A 26,843-nucleotide genomic window follows, 5' to 3' on the forward strand; every position below is an offset into this window, starting at 1 on the left:
GGACTAGCAAATAATGACGACTCCTGGAGTTCAAGCAAGTGAAGGGAAATGCTTTGTTAACAGCATTTTCTTCTTGCTACAGGGAGAACCTGGTTCACCGGGACACCAGGGACCCATGGGCCCAAGGGTAGGTATCCCTGTGTTCTTTCACTAATACTTAAAGAGTTTTGGCACTTCAAAGGGGTGTAAGGTAGACATTGACAGTCTAGATAGGGCCTCTGCTTTCTTGACATATGTTCTCACAATCACTAAAAGTGCTTGCAGCTGGGCAATGGATAAGTTTGAGAAAGGCTGCTTCTCCACTCCACGCCCTCATCAGAAGGCAACCCCACCTCGGGGGGGGGAAAGGTCTTCTGAGCTTCGTCAGTGTGAATACTCGGCTCATTCATAGGAGGAGGTGGATTTGGACATCCAAGTCTGCACTCGAGCGTGTTATCAAGTCTGCACTTGGCATGTCATCAAAGGGGATCAGGAAGGTGTTCGGTGTGTGCCCAAGTCTGACAATCTGGCCTCAACTTCACTGCTTGCCAGACCTGCCACCTCTTGATGGTCACGGCATGGTGATCTGGGCTTGCCTGGCTACATTTCTGTAGTGTTTCCTCTACAAAATGTGCTTTTAAGAGCTCTGTTTAATAAATGAAATACTGAAGGCTCATGAAACAGGCCTCTCTGAGACCCCTTTTTCAGGGTCAACCACAGCTCTGAGTACCTCGTAGGAAGAGTGATCCCCAAACCCTGGCTAAAGAGCTGGTGTATTGCAGGGCCCGAAAGGAGAGCCTGGGAAGGATGAAATGGTGGACTACGACGGTAACATCAGTGAAGCTCTCCAGGTGAGCAACTGCGTCCTGTCCATGAGGTGACCACTGAGTGATTTCCTGTTTCCCACAGTATGCAGAAAAATAGGAGCAACATAGATTTTCTTCCTTGGCTGTAGCAGCAAATGGGTGTACTTTTTTCGTTCCATAGTCTCCTTCATAGAACCATAGAATCCCCAAGTTGGAAAACACCTCTTGGGTCATTGAGTCCAACCATTCCCATCTGCCACTAAACCATGTCACTGAGCACCTCATCCACCCATCTTTTAAATACCTCCAGGGATGGAGACTCCACCACCTCCCTGGGCAGCTGTTCCAGTGCCCAATGACCCTTTCTGTGAAGTTTTTTTTTCCTGATACCCATTTTGACCCTCCCCTGGCGCAGCTTGAGGCCATTCCCCCTTGTCCTGTCCCCTGTCACTTGGGAGAAGAGCCCAGCACCCACTGTTCTACAACCTCCTTTCAGGCAGCTGTAGAGAGCAATAAGGTCTCCCCTCAGCCTCCTCTTCTCCAGGCTAAACAACCCCAGGTCCCTCAGCCGCTCCTCATAAGACTTGTTCTCCAGCCCCTTCACCAGCTTTGATGCTCTTCTCTGGACTCACTCCAGAGCCTCAATGTCCTTCTTGTAGCGAGGGGCCAGAACTGGAAACAGCTCATCGCATAGCTCACTGCATATAGTGTTTGGGTAAATCCCTGTGCATCTTGTTTAGTTGGTATAGTAACACTGGTAGATGTAGAATTCATGGGAATCCCCTCAAGAGTGGCCCAGGACTTGGGACAGGCGGTAAATAAAAGGACAGCAAAGCTTCCTCAGGAGTTTGCACTGATGGTCTGTGGTGAGCGGTGCAGCTGGGCCCAGCTGTGGGGTAGCCTGGGTTCTATTTGAAAAAAAAAAAGGGGACATCGTAGAATAACAGCTCCGTGGGGTTTGGAGCTGGATTTTTTGCTTTTGTTCATTTTGTAGCCTCCTCGCAGATTTGAGCCAGTGTTAACTTAGTGGGAGAACATAAAAAGCTTAGATTTCCAATAGCTGTTTTCCTGTTTGATTATTTTTATTTATGTTTTTTTTTTTACTTTTATTTTCTAGGAAATACGAACTTTGGCCTTGATGGTGAGTTCCTCGCTTTGCTGTGTGGTTTTAAGCAAGTAGCCATATGTTTATCCTAAGCAGATGGCCTGACAATTTATGTACAGTGAAAACATTTGGCCTTTGCTGTTGGGAGCTAAAGTTGGGGCAGCTGACAGCTGAAGGAAGAACTCAACCTGCTTTCTGATCTTGGCACTTGAATTCTAATCAGACCCTTTATTTCTCTGCTTTAAGAGGTAATACAAAGAGGGAGTGTAGAGAAGGAGCAGGGAAAAGCAACGGGGGCTGACCAAAGCAGAGAAAAAGGAAGCCTATGGTGTCTTGCATGAAAGTTTCTACTGGTAGCCTGTGGTGGATGCTTTCTGTGCTGGGAGGGGAGGATATTTTCACCACTGATAAGTATAATTCAACATAACAATCCTGTGCAAAACCGATGATTTAAAACAGCAGTGACTATAAGCCCTTTGAAGAGAAAGAGAGGCGGAGTAGTTATTTTGAAACCAAAATAAGGGGAAATGGGCCCCTCTATTTTAGCTCTCAAAACAAGAAACCTGGTTAGGAAAAAAAGATGGATTTTTAAAATGCAGTACAACAAGACAATTCAAAATGAGTTGAAGTAGCATCATTTGCTAAGCCAAACTGCTCCCTAGGTCTCCTTGAAATGGTAACTGCTGAGTGTGATGAGGAAATCTGCTCAAAATGCTAGTGGTTTAGACGTGCCTAAGCCGTGCTTGGGATCTAAGTAGTACAGTGCTTCCTATGATCTCTGTTCTAAAAATATACTTTCATAGATAGGAAGAAAAAACCTTGTGAAGTTCACCTTGGTTTCAGGAGCAGGTATATATATATCTCCAGCTCACTTTGTACTGGCCTGCTGCTCACTTGGGGCTCTCCACTTCTCGGCTTCCCAAGGAATTTCGATTCTAGGAGTCCACAGGAAAAATCCTCCCATGATATCCCCTTAAACTCAGAAGAGCTGTTTGGTTTCAAAACATGAAAATAAAAGCCCTGCTGATAATCTGAAAATGAGTCTTTCTTTATCCAGGGACCCCCAGGACTTCCGGGAGTGGCTGGTCCTCCAGGGCCACCGGGACAGAAGGTATTTGCTCAGCTCAGCACTTGCAGAACCAAGGGAAGTTGTCCAGGCAGAATTCCCACACACAACCCTCCCCACTGCTCCTGTTCTCCCTGTCCGCACTATCAAACTATCTCCCTGGCCTCTATCACTCCTCCTCATATATGATATCCTGAAAATCTCTTTTCCCACAATGATAATGCCTTATCTGAAAGCTGAAGGATCCTTTCTACTTGCCCTTGCCTTTAGGAAGCAGCTTATGGGAACTGATCTCTGTGCGGAGATTGTCTTGGTTGGGGACTGTGTTATAGGACTGGGACCATGAACTGTAAGTCAGGATAAACAAGGCTGGTGAAATTCTTAGGAAGTCACACAATATACTGGTTCAACAGTGGTTTCCGTGCTTTTTTTTTCCTGTGACTCTTAGTTATAAGAGTCTATTAGCACACTATTTCTGTAATGCCAGTGCCCGCTGTTCATCACAAAGCCTCTCAGAAGGAGCCAGAATAGCTGCTTTCAAACTGTTGAAGTAACAAATTTGTGTTTCAGGGTGAAATTGGCTTGCCAGGTCCTCCAGGCCATGATGGAGAAAAGGTAAGACATGGTACCTCTTTGGATTACTCTTTCCTTCAGCGGTGTTATCTGAAATTAGGATATTCCATTTCTGTCACAGAAATTGCGCAGTTGCTTTTCCCACAGGGGAAAGAAGTATTTTGCTTCACAAAAATGGGCATTAATGGTTTATCAGAGTCCTAATTTATAAGGACTCTTTGGGATGGGATACAAATCTACTTTGTCCTGCCCATGACTCCTAAAATGGCATTACTGTGAGGGAGAGGATGAGCAGCGAAAGAGGCTCTGGGACAGGGAGTTGCTCTGCAGGAGTAACCTTACTCTTAACAGCAAATGTTTCACTTTGTGTGGATTTCTCTTAGGGACCACGTGGCAAGCCTGGAGAAACGGGCCCCCCTGGCCCTCAAGGGCTTCCAGGAAAGGATGGACCCCCTGGAATAAAAGGAGAGCCAGGCCATATCGGGGTCACAGGAGAAAAGGGTGATAAAGGAGAGCCAGGACAAGCCGGCTCACCGGTGAGTAAATTGAAGCCTCTCGGAGCACTGCTGGCTCTCCAGGTTATGGGGCAAGGCCCTGAGACTTCTCAGTTAGTTTGGAGCCCTTTCAAGGTGGGTGCTGGAGGCATCTCATCACTGCTGCATGAAGTGTACCACTACAGAAGCGAGGTCTTGGCTCCCGGCAGATGTGTCGTCCAGCTTGCTGGAGGGGGTGTCCCCAGCTGCCTGCTCTCTGGGCAGCATGTCACCCCCTCAGCTTGCTGCCTGGCACGCTGCTTAAACCCAGATGCTGCTCTGAGCAAGCAGGCTTGACTGAGATCAAGCTGTCTGTGGTACCTGAACACATGTGCTCCTAGGAAGGCGACTGCATGGGGTTAACCCCCTTACATCCTTGCCACTAACTGGCGCAGAGTGCCCAGGCTCCCAGTTTCAGTCTGCCACAACTTCTGCGTCCCCAGCACTAGTCAAGTGGGTTTTATGCAATGAGTTTCTTCCTCTCTACACTACTAGGACGAAACTCTTGCTGTCACAATAGCCAGCTGCTGGGGAGTGAGCTCTAGCATGGAGCCCAGCAAACTGTGTAACTGTGAGCAGAATTTGGAGACAGGAAAGCAGTCCCCTATCCCTGCTGTGGGGACTGGCACGTCCACGACAACAGGGTGATATCCAGGAATTTGCATATCCAGTTTCAATACTAGTGAAGTCTTGCATTTCCCTGGACACTTGATGGTTGTCTGGGATTTTCAGTGTTTTCTTGGGAAGACCGCATCCAGTCTTAGCTCTTGCAATGATGTCTACTGTGTCTGCCTGAATTAGTCCTGCAAAAAAACCACACTTCTTTCTTGGTCCATAGGGTCTTGATGGCCCCACTGGAGAGAAAGGCGAACGAGGTGACCAAGGAATGCCAGGACCATCAGGATTGCCGGGTCCCATTGGACTTCCAGGACTGACAGTAAGAGTGAAAAAGACAGGCTGCTCCTTCCTGCTTGGCAAAGAGAAAGTAGCACAGAGCAACACACAAGGGTTCCTTTCCCAAAGCGCTGAGTACCTTGGGAGCCTTGGGACCCTACCCTAGTTAGGTGTTTAGATGTCACCAGAGGTCCACCAGGGCAGTCCTCCAGGGGCAGGCAAGGGGCAGTTGGGCTTCTTCTCCCACTGCTATCTGAGGTGCTGGCTCTGGCAGCTGCCTGCAGAGCCTGCGTAGCTAAGTCAGCCAAGATGCCTGGTTTGCTGGCAGCGTGGCACCATAGCTGTCTCGCTTGCCCTGCTCCCACCCTCGGAGGTCATAGTGCAGCAGAGAGGTGTCAGGCTCCTGTCGGAGAACAGCAAAGCCCCGTGGCACTCCCCTTCCACAGCCATGAGATATCTGTCCTGGAGGCTTCCCTCCTTGTAGGGTGTCTCCTCTGGAAGCAGGAATACCTTTGTGAAATACATGGTATCTTCACACTCCTGCTTTGGGAAACTGCTGCTTGTCAGCATGTGAGTGGTTCATGGGTGACTGCTGATGGAGTGAGATTCCAGAGTGCAGCTGGTGGTGACAGGGTCTGTGTTGTGCAGGGAGACAAGGGAGAGCCTGGGGAGCGTGGAGACAAAGGAAATCCAGGAGAATCGGTAGGTCACCTTTCTCATTTTCCTTCTGCAACCTCTGCAGTAGGGGAGGCATGATTTGGCAGTGGTGCTGCTGAAAACCAGTGCATCCCACCCTCTTAGGACACACTCTTCACTAAGGACAGCAAGCCTCATCTTGTGGGACTGAATTTCCAGCCACCTCTAGCTCCTGATGCCCTACTTTTGCCTTCTATAACAATCTAGCTCATGACAAGCAATCAATAATGAATACCTGGGCAAGAATAAAAGATCATGGAAAGCGTAATAAATATCTCCCTTGTTGTTTGTGGTAAAGGGATTTCCTGAACGATACCTGCATGCATCTATATTTTTTTTTCCCCAGTAGATTTTGTATTTATGAATTTGTCCATTCTCCTTTCAAAGCTCACTCCTGGCTTTTGTAGTGCCCTGCTGCAAGGAGTTCCGCAGGCTATGGATACAGAAGAGATTGTGGAGTCCCACAGGCTCTTCTGCAAATGTGAAGCCAACCACCTTGTTTCCTGTCTTGGGAAAGACCTTCTAGGTGCTGATCTTGCACCTCCTTGCAGGAACAGTGATAGAGTAGTGGAGATGGACCTTTTTCTGGAAAAAAAAATGCTTTCCCTCTTCCTAAATCTCTGGAACTGCTGTATAAACCTCCCCACAGTCCTGCTGCTGCTTCTCAGCCATTCTGTCCAGGACTGCTACAGCTTCCCAACGCAGTCCTTAAAGGGAGTCCAGGTTTCCCAGCCTGGTAGAGCCCAGCTGCACACCTTGCCCTGCCTTCCGTCTCAGCAGTTCCCCTTCGCCTCGGAGGGCAGCAGACTACAGCAGTGATTTCTCTCCTGTTGCTTTCTAGATACCTGGCCCCACTGGACCCCAAGGCCCACCAGGACCTCCAGTAAGTTTTGAGTGATTTGTGTGAGGAGCAAGGTACTGGGAATCAGGATACAGTGGGAGGTGACCGGGGAGGATTCAAGGTGGAGAAAACCATCAGAAACGCTGTAGTGTACAAAAAGGAACACGTTTAATATCTTCCAAAACCACCTCCAAGGGTAGGTCAGAGCTACAATGGGTGGCTAGGTACAAGGTAAAGAGAGAAGGTTGCATTAGTCTGAGATGAAAGGAAAGACAGTAGCAAGAGGGGACAGACTGGATTGAAGGGATCAATTGCATAAAAAGTCTTAATAGCAAGCCTGGCCTGCTGCCAGGTCATTCTTGGCAAGAACTTCCTCATTACCAGATGAGAACAGTACGTGAAGTGCCCTTTACGCAAATAAAGAGACCTCCGGGCTAAGCATCTAGAACTGCTGTCAGAAAGTGAAAGCGCCATGCTGCACACTGAGCTGGGATGCCTGGATTTTAAAGCACATCCTCTAACATTACTCATATCTCATTTTTCATCCCAAACACAGGGTCTTCAGGGCGTCCCAGGACCGAAGGTAAGGCTGCAAAACTCTGCATCTTGAAATTCTACCAGACTGTCCCAGGTGCAAGAGTCTTTCAGTAACAATGTTCTAGCTTGGAAATATTATTTGCCGTCTTGATAAGAGGGCAAATACTTCTGAATACTTTCTTGAAGGAAATGAATTAGCAGCTCTCATTTTAGGACCCAGAAAACTAATCATTTTCTCCAGTTTTCACCTGGAGAAGTGGGAAGCCACTGGACCTGGGAAATCCTGCCTTGGGAATATAGTTGAAATCTTTGTCTGCAGGGTGAAGGTCTGTAAAGAGGGATGGACAGGTTGTCATACAAACCTAAGTAACTGAGCTCTAGCTTAAAATTAGCCAGGTTCTATACCCTAGAAATTCTGCTGTAAAGTTTCACTGTTCTTGGTGACAAGAAGCTTTCTAATCTCCATCTAAATATGTTTATACTCAGCCCACACCATTGATTTGCCAGCCTTTACAGTTTTACACAGTAAGGAGGCAAAAAAGTATTTGAGTGGACACACTCAAGGAGAAAGGCTGGAAAATGTGGAAATGCCTTAATTCTTCTTGTTATGTTTAGTATTTGTTAACAGTGCTAATTAGGTGCTAAGGGAGATGATGTATTTATCCTTACCAGCCTTTTCTCCAGGTGTTGGTGACAGATCCAGTTATCTGTCTTGCTTGTCTGTAACCCACTAGCCACTGCTATCAAATGTCAGGGAAACTTCCGTAGGGTGCAGTTGTCTTTGGAATATGTGCCACACTACCGCAGGTAGAAGTCTCGCATAGCACAGACAAAGGAAGTCCTGCACCACTTTTTCCCTGAACAGAGGATCCATGTAGGCTTAATTAGAAGGTGCAGTGAGATACTCTGAATCTGGAAGTTTTTGTAATGAGCAATTTGTAATGAGACTTTATGTGATGAGGCTTTCAGTAGCGGTGAGAAAAAGCATTTTATACCCTTTGCAGACGTGTCAGAAATAAGAAGGTCTTCCAGGTACGTGCTCGAGCCAAATAGAATCATAGGGCAGTGGGCAGTGACACATGGCTATGCGGAAGTGGAGTGGTGGAGTGAGCCAGCAGTGTGCTGTCCTAGAATTGGAGAAGAGGACAGCAAGTAGGCTTACTGTTTCTGTGCCAACTTGGTTCTTCTGACATTTCTGTTCCAAAGCACAAACCAGATAGAGTTTTAAAATGCCTTATGAACAGGAGTAAAGGGGGAAAGTTTTGAGTTGCGTTTTGAATTTATTAAGAAGGTATATTTAAAACTGCCTTATCATTTATAATACAGAATTAAAAAAATACTATTGGAAAAGGAATGATGTTTTTTCTCCCAAATGTTGAAAGTGGTGCCTTTGCATTTACAAAAGCCTTTCCAAAAACATTTCAGTGCGATTTTTCTTCAAAGCTTATAGACGCTTGTCATTTGCTTCCAATGAATCCCAATGTTAGAATGTAAATGTCTCCCTATCAGATAATGTCCGGTTATTTCTATTCACCTGACAGTCCCTGCAACAGCCAGGAGAGCAGCAAATAGGTGATTTCAGATCCCCTTTGCCCATCTTTACCCACAGGGCCTAAATCTTCTTTTGCTGTCATTGACTTCAAACAGGTGCTTACACAGAGATCAGTGGACTGATACTGGTTTTATTCATATTGGGCTGAGGTTTAGGCTAAAGCTTTGCTCTGCTGCCTCTTTTATTTTCTCTGCTGATTTGGTGCTCTCTGAAGGGAGTAATATTTGTTATACAAGTCGTGTTACTCTAAGTTTATTTCTGCTTCATCCTTCCTTTAGGGGGAAGCAGGGATTGATGGAACGAAAGGAGAGAAGGGTGCCCAGGGTGAAAAAGGAGACAGAGGGCCACTGGGATTGCCCGTAAGTATCCAGGAAGCAAGAAGTGCTTTATGAGCCAAACTTATGTCAGCTGTAAAAAGATCCCTCAATAGGACACATATATGCAAAGTCAAAGAAAGAGATGGGTAGTAAATAATTGTGCATTTGCTTTTTAAACATAAAGCCTCCATCTCTGTATAGAAGTTTCATCTTTTACATCTGTTAAATAGATCAGTGATCACTTTGATTCTTCCTACTTCTGGCAGGATTGGGAAAAACAAGCAGTAACTTTTGGTGTGGGTTCTTTGCACTTTGGGGCAACAGGGCAAGACCAGAAACAAGTCAAAAGGACATGGAAAAGGAAGCACATTCCTGTCAGTTTATCACCTGGGCCAGGTTTTATTCAAAAGCTTGAGGGCTGTGAGTACACTCAGCTTCTTCACTGGACAATACTTTCCTATTACTTCTGCAATGAGATCGATGCTTTCGCTGGTGAGGTGGAGGCCTGCTCTGTTCCCTGCTGTATGTGAACTCAGTCACACAGGCTAGTGCTAGTGCACCGCTTAGCTTAGCAAGGAGATGTTCTGGCAGAATTAGGAAGAAGCTACCGGACTTTTAGCCTTTGAGGACTGTGCAGCTCTCAGCTCACATCTCGTAAAAGCCTCCTCACCCGCCATCTGAGGCTCAGCTCATAATGACAGCTGATAATGAATTAGTGGTAACTCAGTCCCACCCCACTGCTCTGCCAACCTCCAGCTCCTCTCTGCATAAACAGCACTGGTGGCAGAGATGGTCTTTTCCCTTTGCTGAATGTACCTGGAAACAAGCACCGCAGAGCGCATCTTGTGTACTGTGTGACTTCGTCAGTCTGTGTTCAACCACCCAGATCCTTTGTCGCTGACTTCAGTTCAAACGTGCATGTCTTTGTTTGTAAAATGTTTTCCTCTTTTAATTGTGCTATGTAGCAGCTCCCTTCCAGGGCTGAGATGCATCTGGTCTAACTCCATGCGTTCAAGTGAGCTCATGGCAAGTGTATTTATTCACTGTGGCTCACTGTAGAGCAAGTGGGGAGGAAGCGATGTTTTCGAAAAGCTCAAATGCAAAAGGTTGAGTCTCAGTGAAGCAGTGAGAAGTAAAAAGCTCATTCCCATTTTGCCCTGAAAAATGCAAATGAAAGCTTCCTATGTAAACAGTCATTCCATCAAGTCTGGATGGTATCCGGACACGGGAAGGAGGTCTCTGTGACAGCCTGAGCCGAAAATGTCCCTGCCCGTGCCAAGGGGGTTGGAACTAGATGATCTTTAAGGTCCTTTCCAACCCTGACTGTTCTATGATTCTATAACATGCCTCAGCAATTGCCCTGAAAGCTCATCAGTGTGGCAGCAAATGTGCTCCTGCAGCAGGGAGTTCCTTGGGTCCTTTGACTTTTCCCTTCCTAAGCTGTGGAGGGGAACTATTGGCTCAGAGGTGTCCTCTTGGAAATGTTTTATGTTTGGATCGATAATGCCAGCTGGGAAGCACGGTTACTGAGCTGCTAGTAAGATCAGAGAGTTACTGCGGACCTTGTATCCCCCCTCAGAGCTACCTACCTTGCTTCCTAAGCTTTTCCATGCCTGATACACTTGTGTTTTCAGCCTGTCAAACTAAATGCAATTGTATTAGGAAATGCCAAGCAGGTACTGCAATATTTCAAAGACAGACTCTGTAAAATCCTACAGCTGGATCTGCTGCTGTTTTCACATGTAACTTAGTGCTTGACATCACACCAGAATTTTGAAGCACATTTCAACACTGACTGTTGTCTGCAGTAGCCTTGGGTTTCTCTGTATGGCAAACAGGAATTTGTCATACTCGAGTGGAGGAAAACTCAGTATCTTGCACTAATATTCTACCTAAGTTTTCTCTCCTGGCCACTAACAGAGATGAGATACTGGGCTAGATGAGTCTTAGGCACTGTTAGGTCTTATGGATGAGGAAATTCAGGGCAAGAGCCAGGCAGACAGGAAAGTGCCGCTTAATCTCAATCTGGTATATATCTGCAACACTGACACAGGAGGATAAATCACTTCTTTTCTAAACCTTCAAACAACTTGCTCCTCATGTCTTCCCCTGGTCAAAAGATGCAGAAGGGAGCAAGCGTGCAGGTGACTAAGGTGCACCTGCAGGACCTAGGTACCTTGGTAGGAACCTCAACTGCTGGTGGCTTTGCACTGTTTGAAAATGCCTCCATGGCCACAGTCCTCTGAGCCCCTGAGCTTTGTGTCTCATCCGTGTGGTGCACCTTGCCCCACAGGCAATGCAGATTTTAACTCCACTGTCTTATGGTTGTTTTCACCACCTGACACAGAACAGTTTCTTCCTCAAAGTTTTTTTTTTTGGTGGCACTGAGAAAGAGAAATTTGCATTCTTACAGGATGTGGAAGTTGCAGGTCACATTATATGTATTCAGTGTTTCAATGTTTTTTGTTGGTTTGTTTGTAAGTAGCATCGCCTGTCCGCGAGATCTTAATTTTTGTTTATTGCAAGCATATGTTTGTCTCAAGTCACTGCTTCACTCACCTCTACCCTCCCCTCTCCTTTCCCCCTCACCCTCCTGCCTTGTTTTTGTTAACCCTCCCCATCTGTTCAGGGTGCTTCAGGTTTAGACGGCAGGCCTGGACCACCGGTGAGTTCCATTTCTCCATTACCCTATGTTCCTCCACCCCAGTATCGTGATTTGTCTCGTCTCCTTGACCTGAGTCTTGTTTATACCAGGAATAACCTTCTTTTCTCCAAAGCAGGCTTTGAGGGGGGTGGGGGAGCTTAAACTTAGACTGAGAGTGATGGCACATGCTTGTCTTTTGATTCTACAAGTCTGTCTGGATCTTCGAATCACAGCCTATTTGTTCCACTTTGTTTCGATAACAAGATGAATGAAACTTCTGCACGCTTCCATGATGCTCTGTTCTCCTGTACTCTTTATCATGAGGGGTCTCCATCCTGTCATTCTCCTCGCTTGTTGCCTTTTCACAGCAGTAGCTCTTCAGTTTTGTCCTAAGCATAATAATGCCAGTATGTTTTGTCGTGTAAGCTAAAGGCATTGTGCCTTGTTTTCTTAAGGCCACGCTGCCAGGGGTTGCAGCTGTGCTATCTCTCCGTAGCCTGGCAAGCATCTCGCTGTGAGGAGAAGTTGTGTCTCAAAGACCTTCTGCAAGCAGGACTAGCCCTTCACCTCTCCACAGCAGAATGTTGTGCAACTTCTGCAACTCCAAACACGCTTTCCTTTAGTCCAAGATAACCGGGCGTGGTGGTGGGGTGTATTTCAGTGCAATACATCCACCTGAGAGGTAGCAACATCTCCTAGTGGAACAGGAAGATGCGAGATTCCCACCTTTCGTGGTTAACTCACTGTGAGATGTGAAGGAAAGAAACTCCTCGTGTCTAAGCTTCTCCATCTGTCAAATTCAGAATGAGGCAACTAATGCTAACCTGGGTTTGCAAACCATTCTGCTGTTCTTGGGTAAAAGCTGTTAAATGAGGACCAAATATTTTTAATCTCTCTTGGGAAATCACACATCGCCCATGTACAATCTATTTGGCAATTTGAAAAGGAAAAGCAGTTTTCCCACCTCGGTGTAACTGGAAATAATTCAACTGCTCCGTAACTTCTGAACATCTGAATGGCAGCTTGTACACTCGCTTGTTCTGGGAAATCATAGATTTCGATTTACAGACACACAGGGGAGATCTCCATGTATTTCATGGCACTAAATGATCTTAAAATGATGCATATGTGCAGGCAATCAAGATTTCCATGATGTGAACTCCTGGATCTAAGGAAAGCTTGATTTTTCTCGCTTCCTTCACCATGTTGAAGTTGTGTGCTGCATGAACAACTACTTATATTCTGCAGATCTTGTGTGAAAAGCTCTCCTGATCCACAGGAATTATCCTGCTCACATTGGAGACGTTATTTTAGTGCTGAAAGATTGCAAGCTTACATTCAAGAGTGCAAGACCCTTTTCCTTCAGGCTGGGAGATCAATACCTGATTGGTTAGCAATGTTCTTGCTGATCTATAAGTACGTGATGTTGGGTTAGGAAGGTTAAATGCCTGTTTATTCTATGCAGTTAGATGAGTGTACTACAAACTGCAAATTGAAAGCTATGCATCATCCAGACTGCAGAATGTGGTCTGGGAGAGTTTAAGAGACCCTGTGACAGTGAGTACTCTACAAGTTGAAGGCGTCTATATAGGGCGGAAAGCACTTGAAGGTTTTTCTTAACCAGAAGGACTATTGCCTAACTGCTTTGTTGTCCACGCTAAAGATAAGCTTTGATGGGGTTAATTTCCAAAAGCCCAAGTAAGTCTCAGCAGCTCTGGGAAGTAAGTGTGGTGTCCTAGTGGGAGATGGCCCCTGTGTCAAAGGGTTAGCAAACAAGATTGGATTTTCCTGTTGGAACAATTGAGAGCCTGGTGGAGTGACATAAATGGCAAAATGGGCACAGAGGGACCGGGACTGAATTGTACCCCTCCTAGTTTGCATCTGTGTATGTCTGCATCTGCTTTCCTCTCTGCAGCATGTTGTCTTTCAGTTTGCATGACTGACTGGTTACTTGCCGCCACGTAACCTAACTCTATCATTTCTGCTCAACTCAACTGACTCTGGAGCAGGGGAAGAAAATAAGGAACTAAAGAAAAGAAAATTGCTTATCATATATCTAAATGGCCTTTATTATGCTACAGCTTTCAGCCTTGTCTGATATACACTAGAGAGAAAAACCTCGCTCCTGTGGAAGTGGTAGAATTGCCCGCTGTAACAATCATCAAGAGAGCTTCAAATTTAAAAATAAGGCTCTGTAAACCAGTGCTGGTGTGATCTAACATAGCAATTCCCATGTTCTCCAAATTGCTTATAACAACTACGTAATATCTGTCACCACCAACACTGAAAGCTGTAGTGGTCTTAGATGCCTTCCACCACCATTGTCCTTCCCAGCTGTGTGTTTTCCTAAAGCAGCAGCAGTGTCTCCTGGCTTTAATGAGACCCCAGAATAAAAATGTCCTGATGTGTTTTCCTTCCTACAATTGCAGGGTATTCCAGGACCAATTGGGGTTTCAGGACCAGCAGGACCAAAAGGAGAAAGGGTGAGTTTGGTTCAGAGTGCTGATAATGCTCTGTACCTTCTTTGAAGATACACCAGCTCTCTGGGACAGACAAGCTCTAGTTTTTTTCTAGAGCTGGAACTGCTCTCTGCTGCATGTAAGACCTTAGCTCAGCCTTCTTGATTTTTTGAGTATCTCATTCTTGGGGTTTTCAGGAGCTTTGAAACACATCCTTTACATTTGCTTTATAGTGCTGCTCCAGCCACTGCTGTGCTGGCTCTTTGTTCTGAACAGGAATGTAACGATTCTGAATTTTTCTGTCTGTTTCAGGGCAGTAAAGGAGATCCTGGAGCTGTAGGACCAATGGGGCCAGCAGGGCTTCCTGTAAGTACGGGAGCACTAGGGATCTGTTATCCACAGTGCCCGTCTCCTTGCTGTGTTTAATAGCTCGAGATGCTGCAACAATAGAGCGTTTGCAATTTCAGCCAGGTTAGGTGTTAAACAAAGTTAAAGGTTATGTTCACTATGAAGGAGCAGAAAGAGCTGAGTAGCTTCAGAGCAATGACTCAGACTGAGGTTGGTGAAGCTGGAGGGAAAATGTTAATTCACCTTGGTCCTCAGACTACCAAGGGAAGCTGCATGGTACTCCTGCGTTACAAATCTTAGTCTAAAATGCTGCTTCTGAGCACATCTGCTCTGTTTACTTTTCCACAGCTTGGGCACCTGCTCTCCACCTGTCTGAGAGGGTTCTGTCTTGTCATTGCAGTGACAAAAGCTGCCGTCAGTGAGGGCACTTCCACTGCTTGGGATTACATTTTGGAAAATGGGGCCAGCGTTGGAACTCAGGTTCTATGTAATCGCAGAGCTGCTTTGTTCTGTAACACAAAAAAAGGAAGTTTGCTGTTTTTTTTCAAGGACTGCATTCCCTAAACTACTTTGGTTTTAATCTGAAGAATCCTTAGAGTAACAGTAGTGACGTTACAGTCAGGATAGTTTAATGGAGGTGAAGAGGAGGTTGTCTGCTGGAAAAGTTGTTTGGTTTATTTTACGATAGAGCAATTGATACAAACAGAACAACAAACTCTTGCGCACACATTCTTCTTTTTGAGTGAGAATGCAATGGGATCTATTTGTTTTAAAACAATTCTTTTCATATTGATGATTTCAGGGTTTACAAGGTCTACCCGGTGACAAAGGAATCCGGGTAAGTTACCAGGCGCATTTCTTGCATTTAGTTACTAACATGCTCCCACAGTGATAGACTGGTTGACTCCTGAGCAACCTCCAGTAGCTGGCATGGAATTCTGTCTGCTAGACCTTCATATGAGTCACTTTACAAACTTGTATTTTAGAAGGTGATACCTGTAGCTCGTACAATTACGTCAGACACTGTGGTCCATCTGTCTGAAAGCTATAGGAGAGATTTTCTAGCATGTTCATTGTCATCACAGCTCTCTTCTCACTGAAGCTGGTCGTTTGTGTGTAGTAGACTTAGGCGAGTGTGGCATGCTCTAGGAAATCCCACTTTTCTATTAATTGTGTAGGGATTCCCATGAGAATTAACTGAGGTGAAGCCAGCAAATCTCATTGTGTTACTTTTAAATTCCCCTTGAAACATGAAAAAGAAGTTGCTGTCTAGCAAACAATCCTCCAGAGAATTTGGAAGATGGAAATTTGGAAAAGATAATTTATATTCACCCACCTTAAAAGATCAGACACAAAGTCCCCTCAGGCACCATCCTGAATGAGTGTGATGGTGAAGAGTTGGGTCAAAACCATTAATGTGAATGACTGCTTTTCTGTCATGCCACCTGTATTACAGGAAGATAAACATTATTAAATAGAGTGTGTTGAGAAGTTCCTTGCTTTTTTTCATCAGGTTTTCCACAACATAAGGAATTTCTTGCCTGTTAAGGCTCAATCTATTTTGGTAAAAACAGTTAAGCACACTATGGTTGAATATAACTTACATTTAGAAATATAAATGACTACTGGGTTAGAGTCTTTCTAAGATTACAATTGTATATATACATCAAACAGTTCAATACAGCACATGTGTGTATGCCCTTATGCATGTGCTCACACATATACATACATCTTCTCCTCATGAGACTCTGGTATCACCTAAGTTTATCTGCAAATGTAAAGTTATTATAGTGCATGTGCCTGTGCTGTGATTTTCTTATATGAATTTGCTTTTGAAATGTAATGAGTGTTCTCTGTCCTTTATCTGCAATGTATTTCTGACCTTACACTGCACACAATGGGCAGCTTTGGAAAGCAGCAGCCAACCAGCATCTTAAACCAGGGGAGAAAGGTCCAAGTTTCAGGGCGGCTCCAATGTTCTCCCCTTCTTTAATCATTGCATTTCTGGCTTTGTTTCTTAACTTCCTCTTCATTAAGATGTGTTTCGTTTTGTTTTGTGTGGCTTTTAAACCAAAAATAACGGAATTACTAGACTTTTTCAGTTGGTTTTTAAACTACATTTTTTATTTAAAAGGGGAGTCTTTCATTAGCTGTGGGTGGGATTTGTTTGAGCTCTCACATAAGAGCAAATGAAAACTGGGAGAGACTGCATCTCCTTGTAGAGGACAAGTTGGAAAGTATGAGTGGGTCCCTTAAGGCATACGTGCACGCATTTTGCCTCTCTGCAACCAATATTTTGAAATGAAGAAGTGAGAGAAACAACAACCTGTAAATGGTAAAGTGCAATAGCTTTGCAGGTGGGATCCTTGAAGATACCACTGAGTCTTCATAGAGGGGCTTCTCCTCACTCCTGTGAAGTGAAAGAGAGAAAGCAACACTCCACTTCTGACCTGTTCCACCGGGGGCTGGGATACACCACCGGCCTCTTTGGAAGTGGGAGATGCGTTCATTTGAAACGCTCCCCTCTATCTTTTAGGCAGCAGCAGCAGCGTGGATGGCACTTTACTATGAAGATTTTCAATTAAAAATGAGGCACCACTTTGCTAAGCTCCCAGATAGTTTGCCCAAACCCTCTTTGTTATTTTAGGCAGGGTTGTGTTTTTAAACCCCAGAAGTGCTCCTGCTGCCCTCTGTTCAGAGCTGGAGTGCCGCATAGCTGTGCCTGGGGATGGACAGAGACCGTATCATGGCACTAAGTAGCACTGGGAACAAATGGCCTTTCAAGCAACCCAGCTGAAAAAGTGTAAACCCTGAACTTGTGTTACCAAGTTGATGTCTTCACTGTTATTTTTAAGGTCTGTGGGTTTTTTCATGTTTCTATGTGTGTCTTCCTCGCTCCTACAGGTCCACCTTTGTCCCCTTTATCCCTTCCTCCTCCTCCACCTTTCTTCCTGGCTCCCTCCTCCAGAGCACCCCGTGCTGCATTTTCCTGGATTATCCTTTCTGTTCCAGCGCTTGGTTCTGGGTGGCTTCTCCTCATTGCCTCTCCCCTCCCATCCAGCTTTGGATTTAACACTTTTTTTTTTTTTTTAAGAAGCAGCAGCAACTTGTGCTGTCTGATTTTTATCCCTTAATTCCTTCAACCCTCCCCACAAGAACACTAAATTCATTTCCCTGTGCCCCTTCCCCAGTTTTTGTGCTCAGCAGCTTTGAGAATTTCCTCTGTTAGCTGAAAGATTTGGGATGGATATAGCTAGCAAACACCCAGGCTACGCTGCCCTGGCTGAAATGCTGCGGGTAGGATGGATAACAGCACTCCTTGGTGAGGAGGGGCAACAGGGCATCTGGGTGTCCTCTGACCCGCTGCTGGCCCCCTACAAGAGAGCACGCCTCCTCTTTGATTGTGGTTTTTTTCACCCTTGCCGTGGCGTAACTCAACCTGGAGGCTGCAGAGAAATGGTGTTATGAAACAATTAGAAGAATTGAACCTTCATGGAGAGCATTTCTGCTGCCAAATAAGAGACGGGGAGCTGTGGCTGCCCTGGGGCTGTGCTGCTTAGGTCTAGTCCGTCATCTAACAGGTTTTTCTCGGGGACCACTACTGAGACTGCCCATGGCAGGGGGTTTGGAACTAGATGGTCTTTAAGGCCCCTTCCAACCCTAACTATTCTATGACTCTATGAGAGCATCCCAAAGGACAGCCAGGCTGTGCACGTTGTCGGGGCAGAGTACTCCCTTGTTGACTGCACTCCAGTGTACAAATCACTGTAAGACTGAGGCAAGCAAGCACGCTCGTTCAAGTTAATGCTTTCCTGCTCTGGGGTACAGAAGTAATTTTACACCAACAAAACACAATACGCACACAAAAATAGCTACAGTTTTTAAGGAAAATCTAGCAACACCTGATGGAAAACACAATGTTCATTTAACAGTTCAAGGCAAAGCTTCTAAAACACTCCCATGTGTGAGGATTTCTTTTAAGAATGAGAATTTTGAGCAGTAAGTAGAGTACAACCAACATGGGGAGTCTGGGCTCTTGGTGCCTTCTTGCTACAGCAGGAGCGCCCGCTTGGGGTCTGCCGCAAGCCTTGTCAGCTGGGCTGGAGGCATCTAGGTGCTACCCCGAAGTTCCTGTGGCAGAGGAGGGACCCTCCCAGCCAGCTGGAGATCAATGAGGTGGCTCACGGCTGGCCAGAGGAGTGTTTTCCCATCCTGCGTGTCTAGGGTCAGCCTCTCTCTGAATGTATTCTGTACTGAATGTATAGGAAGCCCAGGGATGTGGCATCCTAATGATGGCACTGATGGAGGAGAAGTGCTCTACTGGCTGACTATATGCCTGCCTATAAAATTCAGAGGCACTTGTAATCCTTATGATGCAGAACCTTTATAGTCTGCCCATGTGGGTTTTTCGTGATGGCCAATGTGTTTATGCAGCTAAGTAATCATTAGTAGTTCCATACGCTGTTTTCCACTTAACATCTCAATGGGAGATTTCTTTTCTTTTAAAATGTTTCCTAAATGTTTATCCTTTTTTTAAACTGTCGCTGACATTTGTTTGAAATGGATGATCCTAAAGCTTTTGTGTATTCTTTTTTTTTTTTTTCTCGGACTAAACTATTATTTACAGGGGGAGAGGGGCAAGAAAGGCTCTAGAGGGTCTAAAGGGGATAAGGGAGACCAAGGAGCACCTGGATTAGATGCACCCTGTCCGTTGGTATGTTCTGTTTCATCAAATGTATTGTTTTAAGATTTGTTGATGGGGAAGAAAGAAGGAAATCATAACACAAATGCAACACTCGGATAAGGCCCAGCCTGGTTCCCACTGCAGTCTGCGGCAAGGCTGCTTTCTTCAGTGAGGAACCGCTGATCCTCTGAGCAACCAGACTGCTGAGTGACCATGGTTATGTTCCTTCCTCTTCCAGAGCTCACAAAGGTTTGGGGCACATGAGAGTGTCCCATGTGCTGGGAGCCCAGGGCTTTCTCCTGTGTGGATAGAGCCCTGGATCTCCTCTGCTGCTACTTTTACCTCTTCTTGGGAGATGTTTAATGTCTACGTAACAGTAAAACTGAATGCTGTTTTTCTTGCCTTAGAATATCAGCCAGTCGATGCGATCGTCTGAGAGTGACACAGGGCACTTGAGCTGCATTACCCAGAGGGAAAACAAATCTCAGTTATTTCAAATGGGATACGTTTCTGTCAGAATGTACTGTCTATAAATCTAGACAAATGAATAAATATACTGATACATATATGTTTTCATCTGCACTCATACGCTGCAGCAAACGCTGCCAAAATTCTGTAGTACTGCCATAAATCCCAGGAGCACTTGTGGATCGCACATCTAGAAATTCAGCTGCTGGGTTTCCCAGTGAGAGTAGGAAGAATGGATGATTTCAAAACGGAGGAAACATCATTCCCATCCTCCTGGATTTAACTCAGAGAAGTATCTCCTGAGTCACAGATTACAGAAAAACAGAAAGGAGACTGCTACTACTGATTACGCAGGCAAAACTAAAACAGAAAACAGGGGCAGCTATTCTGGGTATGCAGCAGAGTGCCCTGCGACAGTCCCAGTGGGGGACTCGGCCTCTCCTCCCGTGACATGGAGGTGACTGGCATCAACTGAAATAACGATAGTGGTTGATTTCATAAACAGGGTCTCCGAGGTTTTAAAGGCGAGAAGGGTGAGCCGGGGCTACCTGGGCTGGACGGCCTGGATGCCCCATGCCCATTGGTATGGCGTACCTTCCCTTTCCTGCATGCTCGTTTGCTTTTTGTATGTTGGTTGTTATTTCCCAATATCTCCAAGTAGCTGCATGCCCTAGAAACACCTGGCAATTCCTTCCTTGCCTATTTCCATCCTACCTTCCTCACACTGCTGTTGCCAGCAACAGGCCCTTCCCTTTGTGCTGTGAGTCACAGCAGCTATCAGTATTACTTTGTGGCGTAAGGAAAGATTTAGAAGGAATGCGAATTTACCTACAACTGCTTCAATTCTTCCTTTGCCTTTACTTTGAGAGCTTTCCATAGGCTAACAAAGACCTGCCTCTGCACTGGCTTGGCTTTCTAGCAAGGAACAGCAGTGTTTATGACCTTCATTAACTCTATTTTTAGGTGCTTGTATGTGGCACTGTGCAGTGTTACCTCAGTCACCCTACACATTAAGATGACTGAAAAAAAGTAGTTATCCTGTTAGCCTGCGCGAAACACTTTAACTGGTGTTTCTCAGTTAATCCCCTCCATTCCTGCTAGGTATTTCCTATTTGTGACTCTCCTCAGAAGTCCAGTTGGTACCCATATCATCCAAGAACCTTGACTTTGGAATTGCTCGTTTCCTGATATCCATCTAATTCAAGTATGAAAGTATCATTATTGTATTAGTGCCTCAACTAACCCAAGTACTGTACGACAAAGGTATACAGGAACACTTAACCTCAGCTGATTTCTAGGTCTTCCATTAATCGCCACCAATTATTAATTTACTCTGAGCTTTTTCTGGAGACGCAGCATTCAGGTGAGGGTGTTTTTTCCTACAGCAGTCTCAACAATTCCATAATATGTTGAGATTTATGCTCCTCTGCCCCTTCAGCACCCATTTGGCAGCCTAGGTTTGCTTGAGGAGAGTCATTCCAAGCTTTATGTTCACTTAAAGATGTTTGATGCCATTTACAAGGGAAGGGACATCAGTTAGTTCAACTGTCTGGAAAAATGGGTCCCAAAGTAAAAAAAAACACATTAAGTTTGGAAGGTTTTCTTAGTTTCCTGAGGAAAATAGCCCTTAAATTGCCTTCAGAATCCCTCATTATTTGATCTTTGTCAAGAGTTAACATTAGTCTTCCTTCCAGCATTCCTTCCGTTGGGTGCTGCCATTGTCTCTTGAGGGCCATGACTGTAATGGTGACCACTTGCAGTCCCAGTTGTTATTGTGTAAATTCGGGGTAACAGAAAGAGACTTCTTCTGCCAGTCCCACAGGTGAAATCGTACCTGCTCAGAACAGTCCACGAAGGAGTCCTATGCTTCTCCTCCCACTGACAATAGCCAGGTTTCTATACAATAAGTTTTGCCTGAATAAAGCACCTAATTTCACAAGCATAATAATTCTACCAGTGCTCTGGTAGATGACCTTTCTTTTTTTGTCTCTGCTCTCAGTTAGGATTCACCCTGCATGGCCATTTTGAACGTTCACTTCTTTTTGTACGTATTTTTGTGAAGGGAAACTTGCCAGAAAATCTGGTGAGATACAGATGCCATGATTTTTTTATATATAGTGTTCTGGCATGCAAGCTAGCTTGGGAACGTGAATAAACATGAGTTTTGGTCCAACTAGGTTAAGAGCTTAGCATCCAGCTGACACATCCGCGTGTGAAACTTATAAAGGCTGTGAACTAATGCTTTACACATCTGAGCTATGTGGAAGGAGATACTTGGTACTAACAAGCATGTCGCGTTTCCGTTCTCTGCGAATTCGCCTGCAACAAACACTTCCTTGTGACCCTGGTCTTCCTTTGATTCCTAAGCTATTACTCCCTGGCCTCCCGTTCCTTCATACACCTAACTTCCCATCTCCTCCTGCAATGCCCTACACCAGTCATTCCTACCACCACCAGCGTACCAATGGGAACGCCACGATTTACCCAGTACTTAATCTGTAACTCAGTATTTCCACATAATAGAGGGGAGGGGGAGGAAAGACCTCAAGGAGACCGCAGTCCAAACAATGTATTGGAAAAGCAATACGGTTGTAGCATCATGGCAACATTTACTTCATCAGCCCTTTGAAAGTGCGTCTCCTGTAAACAGTTTGTTTCTCAATATACTACTGTGCATTTGCTTTTCTGTTTGGTTTTTTTCTCTTTCCCCTTCTAAAGTGGGACAATATGCACTGCAGATTTCTCACGGAATACTTAAAGAAGTGAGAATTGAATCATTTGAGTGAAGAAATGTGCCTGCATTGTGCGTTGTACAATTTTACTCCCTGCTCTTGAGTTTTCCTGGGGAACAGCGATATCCCATGAACCTGATATGCACACACAGCAGAAGTATTTGACTTCTGGAGTCAGAGGTGTATCTGCTTACATCTGACTTTACCTCCTGCTCAACAGCACCTTGCCATTGATGTAATTTCACATCAAGCAGGGCTGCACTGAGATAAAATTAATGGCAGTAAGTCACGAAAATATTTCCCAGCCATATAGCCTCAGCCTTTAGTAGCACAGCCCTTCAAGTATCCAACATTCTTCAGTAATAAATCATCACCCACCCACCCTGGGATGAGGAACCCAAGACTGCAGGGTTGCAGAATTGCCAACCGATTTTCGCATAAGTCTCACTGCCTTCACTGAGGCAAAAGCCCCTGTCTAGGATGTCCTCAACCAGCACAGGGTTGGCCCAGCTGCTGGCCTTCCTAATTTTCCCGGAGCAGAATCTCCTCAGAGGCAAGATAGGACAGCTGGACAGTCTCTCACATGATAAAGCAAACCTTTCGATAAACAAGGCAGGAGGGAAATGCAGTTTTTATCCAAACGCTCCTCAGTCCCAGAGGTTTAATGCTGCCTCTGGGACTGGCTTATAACCTCAGCGTTATGAGTCAAGCCTGAGGACATACACCAGCCACATCATGCTTCCCACTGCCAAATTCCTGTGATGTTTTTCTGGCTGAATGGGACCTCCCGTTCCCCTCCTCCCTCAGAGAAGTCTGCCTAAACACCTTCCTGAGTGAGGAATGAGAACAAGCCTACTGACCTCATGTCCATGAGTTCTTGCATAGCCCGCAGGCGTGCCCCCTTCCACCCTGGCCCTTGCTTCAAGCCACACCGGTCATGTCCGCCAGAAGCCTGGGTCACTCCAGAGGGGTGAGGAATATCTTTCAGACTATTCCTCCAGCCCTGGTTCAGACTGTTTGTTGCAGTTGTAATAGTTAACCCGCTCCTTCTTTCCTCTATCTCAGCTCTGTTTTTCTGTGTCCTAAACTGCTATTTCATCCATCTCCTTTTGCAGGGAGAAGATGGCCTTCCAGTTCAAGGCTGCTGGAATAAGGTAAAATAACCCTGGAAATATTGTGATCGTGCTGAGCTGGCAGTTTCCAATGGTCCTGTTGGTGTTTTCCAATGAATCTGCTAACAGTAGAAGAGGTGTGGAAGCAGGTGTGGGATTTCCAGAACCATATTCCTGAAAAGCAGCGAGCAAAACTCTCCTTTGCTTGTAAATTGCTGTTCAGCTTCATAGGCTAAAAGGGAGAGAATCATGTTTGTGGCCTGTGAGTTGCCTGGCCTTGAGGGGCTCCAGTACTTGCACAAAGATTAGATTTCCACCCAGTCTCTGCTGTTTCCGGAGGCTGAGAGCTGGCGTACCCCCGGCACCCTGGCTGCCACGGGAGGCTGGTGGGAGCGGGCAGCAGCTCAGGGATTGATTGCCCTCAGCAGAGTGAAGAGCCCCTGCACAGCCCTCGGCACCAGATCCCAGTGCTCCTGGTGGAGAGGTGGGAGTGGGCCTCTTCTCCCAAGTGACAGGGGACAGGACAAGAGGGAATGGCCTGAAGCTCCGTCAGGGGAGGTTCAGGTTGGATATCAGAAAAAAGTTCTTCATGGAAGGAGTCATCGGGCACTGGAACAGCTGCCCAGGGAGGGGGTCGAGTCGCCTTCCCTGGAGGTGTTTAAGGAACGGGTGGATGAAGTGCTTAGGGACATGGTTTAGGGAGTGTTAGGAATGGTTGGACTCGATGACCCAGTGGGTCCTTTCCAGCCTGGTGATTCTGTGATTCTGTGATTCTGTAGTGTGGGATGACGTCGGGCAGACCCTGTTCCAAGGGAATGGGCTTGTTTGCTCCATTCTGGGCTAGCACAGAAAGGGGCATCTCTCCCCTTCACTCTCCCTTTGTTGCCAAGTGTTCGGCTGCCTCAGGAGTCCCCTCCTGAGGTTCACACAGACCCCTCACTCCTTAGGGTCTGTCCCACCTCCAGTACCTGCCGTCGGCATTAATATCAAATACTAGAGCCACGGTGATGGGAAGAAAGTGGAGGCGTAGTCAGCCCAGATCAAACCTCCCATCCTTACTGGCCAGGAGAGTGAAAAGGATCTCTGCTGAGATGCAGCACCAGTTCTTTTCCTCCTGGAGACCCTGCAGCCAGCTTCCCTAACACCATCCCGCTGTCTTTTCACCCCATGGAGCGGTCCTTCCCCCTGCTACGCTGTCACTAACAATTATTAGTGAACAGTCACTAACACCCGTTTATGTTTTCTTTTGCAGTGATGATTCTAACCCTGGACTGGCCTGTGTGTGTTACTGTACATAGGATATTTATTTTTATACAGTGTTCTTCTCTGAAATGCCAAAAGTTATGCATTTTTACAAATTATCAAAAAGCTGCATATTTTTTTGTACAGAAAATACTAGATCTCCCTTCCTTCCCGTTGTCAGTTCTCTGTATAATTTTATGTCTGCATTGCGCTTGTTTTGTCATGGCGTACAGCTGTAATATTTACCTGATATTTGTGCACACGTGATGAATATAGGAACTTAATAAATTATTGCATTAAAAGTGCCCAAAGGAACTGCCCTGTGTAGATTTAAAGGTAATTTTCAATTTTTGAGCCGGAATCATTCAAGGCTCCTTCAAAATACTATGTATTTTTTATTAAAGTGAAATATTAATAGTTTGGCGGTGACTAAATTAAGGTATTGCTGGAAAATCTCACAGTAGCCACTGTACACTGGGAACTTAGAGATTCCGTGATTAATAATTATCAGACAAGGTCTGTTTCTTGATCAGATATGGACAGCCAAGCACAGTTCCCTGCCAGCTCCTACCAAGGCTGCTTCTTGGCCACACAGGAACAGCAACGCCTTCCCCAGGAGCTGAGGAGTCAGCAGGCACAGAGAGAATCTCTTGCCCCTGGCTAAAACAGAGCCTCTCCCACGAGCTGGGAATAATAATAATAAATAAAAATAAAATAATCATAAATAAAAATAAAACAGTGTGCCTCCTGTGAGCCGAAATAAAAATAAGAAATAAATCAATAATAATGATAAATAAAAAACCTCAGCACCTCCCATGAGCTGGAATAAACCTCATGACAATGAGCCCCGGCCAGCAAAAAATTCTAACATCTCTCTAAATTGTAGGCCTGCAAGTAGCTTAATTAAAGCCTCATTTAAAATTAAGCATATGGCAGAATACCTCGATGATATCCTAATGGATGTTTATTAGATAAATCGATCCACAGGGCTCTTTTAAATGTTAACCAAAGGTCGCATGCAAATTGGCAGAGTATGTCATTATAATTTACATATGTACATCTTAATTACGCTCCTCGACCCACCGTTGCTAATGTCTCAAGCCTGAACATCAAGAAAAATTAGATTGCCAGACTCAAGTGAAGATCACAATACACTTTTCATTAGAAAAAGAAGAAAGGAGAGGAAGCCTAAGAGTGTTCCGAGCCCACTTTCCTCCATCCCTCATGTCAGGGGGACAGACAGTTCGCAGCTGGGAAGTTTCAAGGGGATAGAGGGAATCTATCAGTGTTTGAAGATCCCAACAGAGAAAGACAAGTGGTAACTCATTAGTTACACTCATCCGCTGCAGTCCTGCTCTTTGCATAATGCTGCCGCTACAAAAAGCATTTGGCACCTTCTCCTACAGAGTCACGGTGGTGTTGTTAACACCGGAACTCCTGTGGTGCTGTACCTATGGGTCATGGGCTGCGTTAACAGCGGTTTCTCCTGGTTACAGCTGTGCCAGTTGAAGTAGTTCCACCACCACCTCCTCCTCTACTCAGCTGTTCAGCCCCAACGCTCAACTAGCCATCTGTCCCTGAACTATTAGCTATTTTTTCCACCCAATTCTATTACATCCATTTAGCACCGTCAGAGTAAAATGACAGAGTAAGAAATGGGCTTCTCTCCTGTGCAGAGGCAACAGCCTGCCAGTGACTGCCCAAGAGACCGAGCCCACCCTGACTGTTGCAATCGCCCTGTAGAAATTTGTAGAACTAAAAACCAGTGAGGTTTCCACCACCCTGTGTCCCTTCCCTCCCCATCCCACAGCAGGTAACAACTCACATTGCTCTCACAGTTAGGAAACTCCTTGCAGCCTTCAACCTAAACTGATTCAAGATATTTACAACCATCTCTTCTCATGCCAACATTGCCCTTTGGATGAAACTTTTCCATGCACATAGAAGCATAGAATAGTTTGGGTTGGAAGAGACCTTAAAGATCATCCAGTTCCACCCCCCTGCCATGGGCAGGGACACCTCCCACTGGCTCAGGCTGCCCAAGGGCCATCCAACCTGGCCTGGAACACCTCCAGGGATGGGGCAGCCACAGCTTCCCTGGGCAACCCGGGCCAGTGTCTCACCACCCTCATGGTGAAGAAATTCCTCATTATGTCCAGTCTAAATCTGCCCCTCTCCAGTTTATAGCTGTTTCCCCTCGTCCTATCCCCACAAGCCTTTGTAAACATTCCCTCTCCAGCTTTCTTGTAGCCCCT

The 26,843-nt window shown here is 45.6% G+C and overlaps 1 protein-coding gene across 1 annotated transcript in view; it reads left to right on the forward strand.

Moving 5' to 3' along the window:
- COL13A1 (collagen type XIII alpha 1 chain) overlaps nt 1-25,278 on the forward strand; it is a 64,122-nt gene extending 38,844 nt beyond the window's left edge. Inside the window, exons 23-40 of the mRNA XM_054071558.1 lie at nt 83-127; nt 762-830; nt 1,903-1,926; nt 2,948-3,001; nt 3,527-3,571; nt 3,913-4,065; nt 4,901-4,999; nt 5,605-5,658; nt 6,494-6,535; nt 7,050-7,076; nt 8,861-8,941; nt 11,529-11,564; nt 13,973-14,026; nt 14,315-14,368; nt 15,153-15,188; nt 18,978-19,064; nt 23,350-23,388; nt 24,599-25,278. Coding sequence (XP_053927533.1) covers nt 83-127; nt 762-830; nt 1,903-1,926; nt 2,948-3,001; nt 3,527-3,571; nt 3,913-4,065; nt 4,901-4,999; nt 5,605-5,658; nt 6,494-6,535; nt 7,050-7,076; nt 8,861-8,941; nt 11,529-11,564; nt 13,973-14,026; nt 14,315-14,368; nt 15,153-15,188; nt 18,978-19,064; nt 23,350-23,388; nt 24,599-24,601 — 1,002 coding nt within the window. The 3' untranslated portion in view covers nt 24,602-25,278. The remainder of the gene's footprint in view (nt 1-82; nt 128-761; nt 831-1,902; nt 1,927-2,947; nt 3,002-3,526; nt 3,572-3,912; nt 4,066-4,900; nt 5,000-5,604; nt 5,659-6,493; nt 6,536-7,049; nt 7,077-8,860; nt 8,942-11,528; nt 11,565-13,972; nt 14,027-14,314; nt 14,369-15,152; nt 15,189-18,977; nt 19,065-23,349; nt 23,389-24,598) is intronic.
- The last annotated feature ends 1,565 nt before the right edge of the window (nt 25,279-26,843 follow it).

This window comes from Cuculus canorus, chromosome 7 (genome assembly GCF_017976375.1).
Source record: "Cuculus canorus isolate bCucCan1 chromosome 7, bCucCan1.pri, whole genome shotgun sequence".
Lineage (NCBI taxonomy): Eukaryota > Metazoa > Chordata > Aves > Cuculiformes > Cuculidae > Cuculus > Cuculus canorus.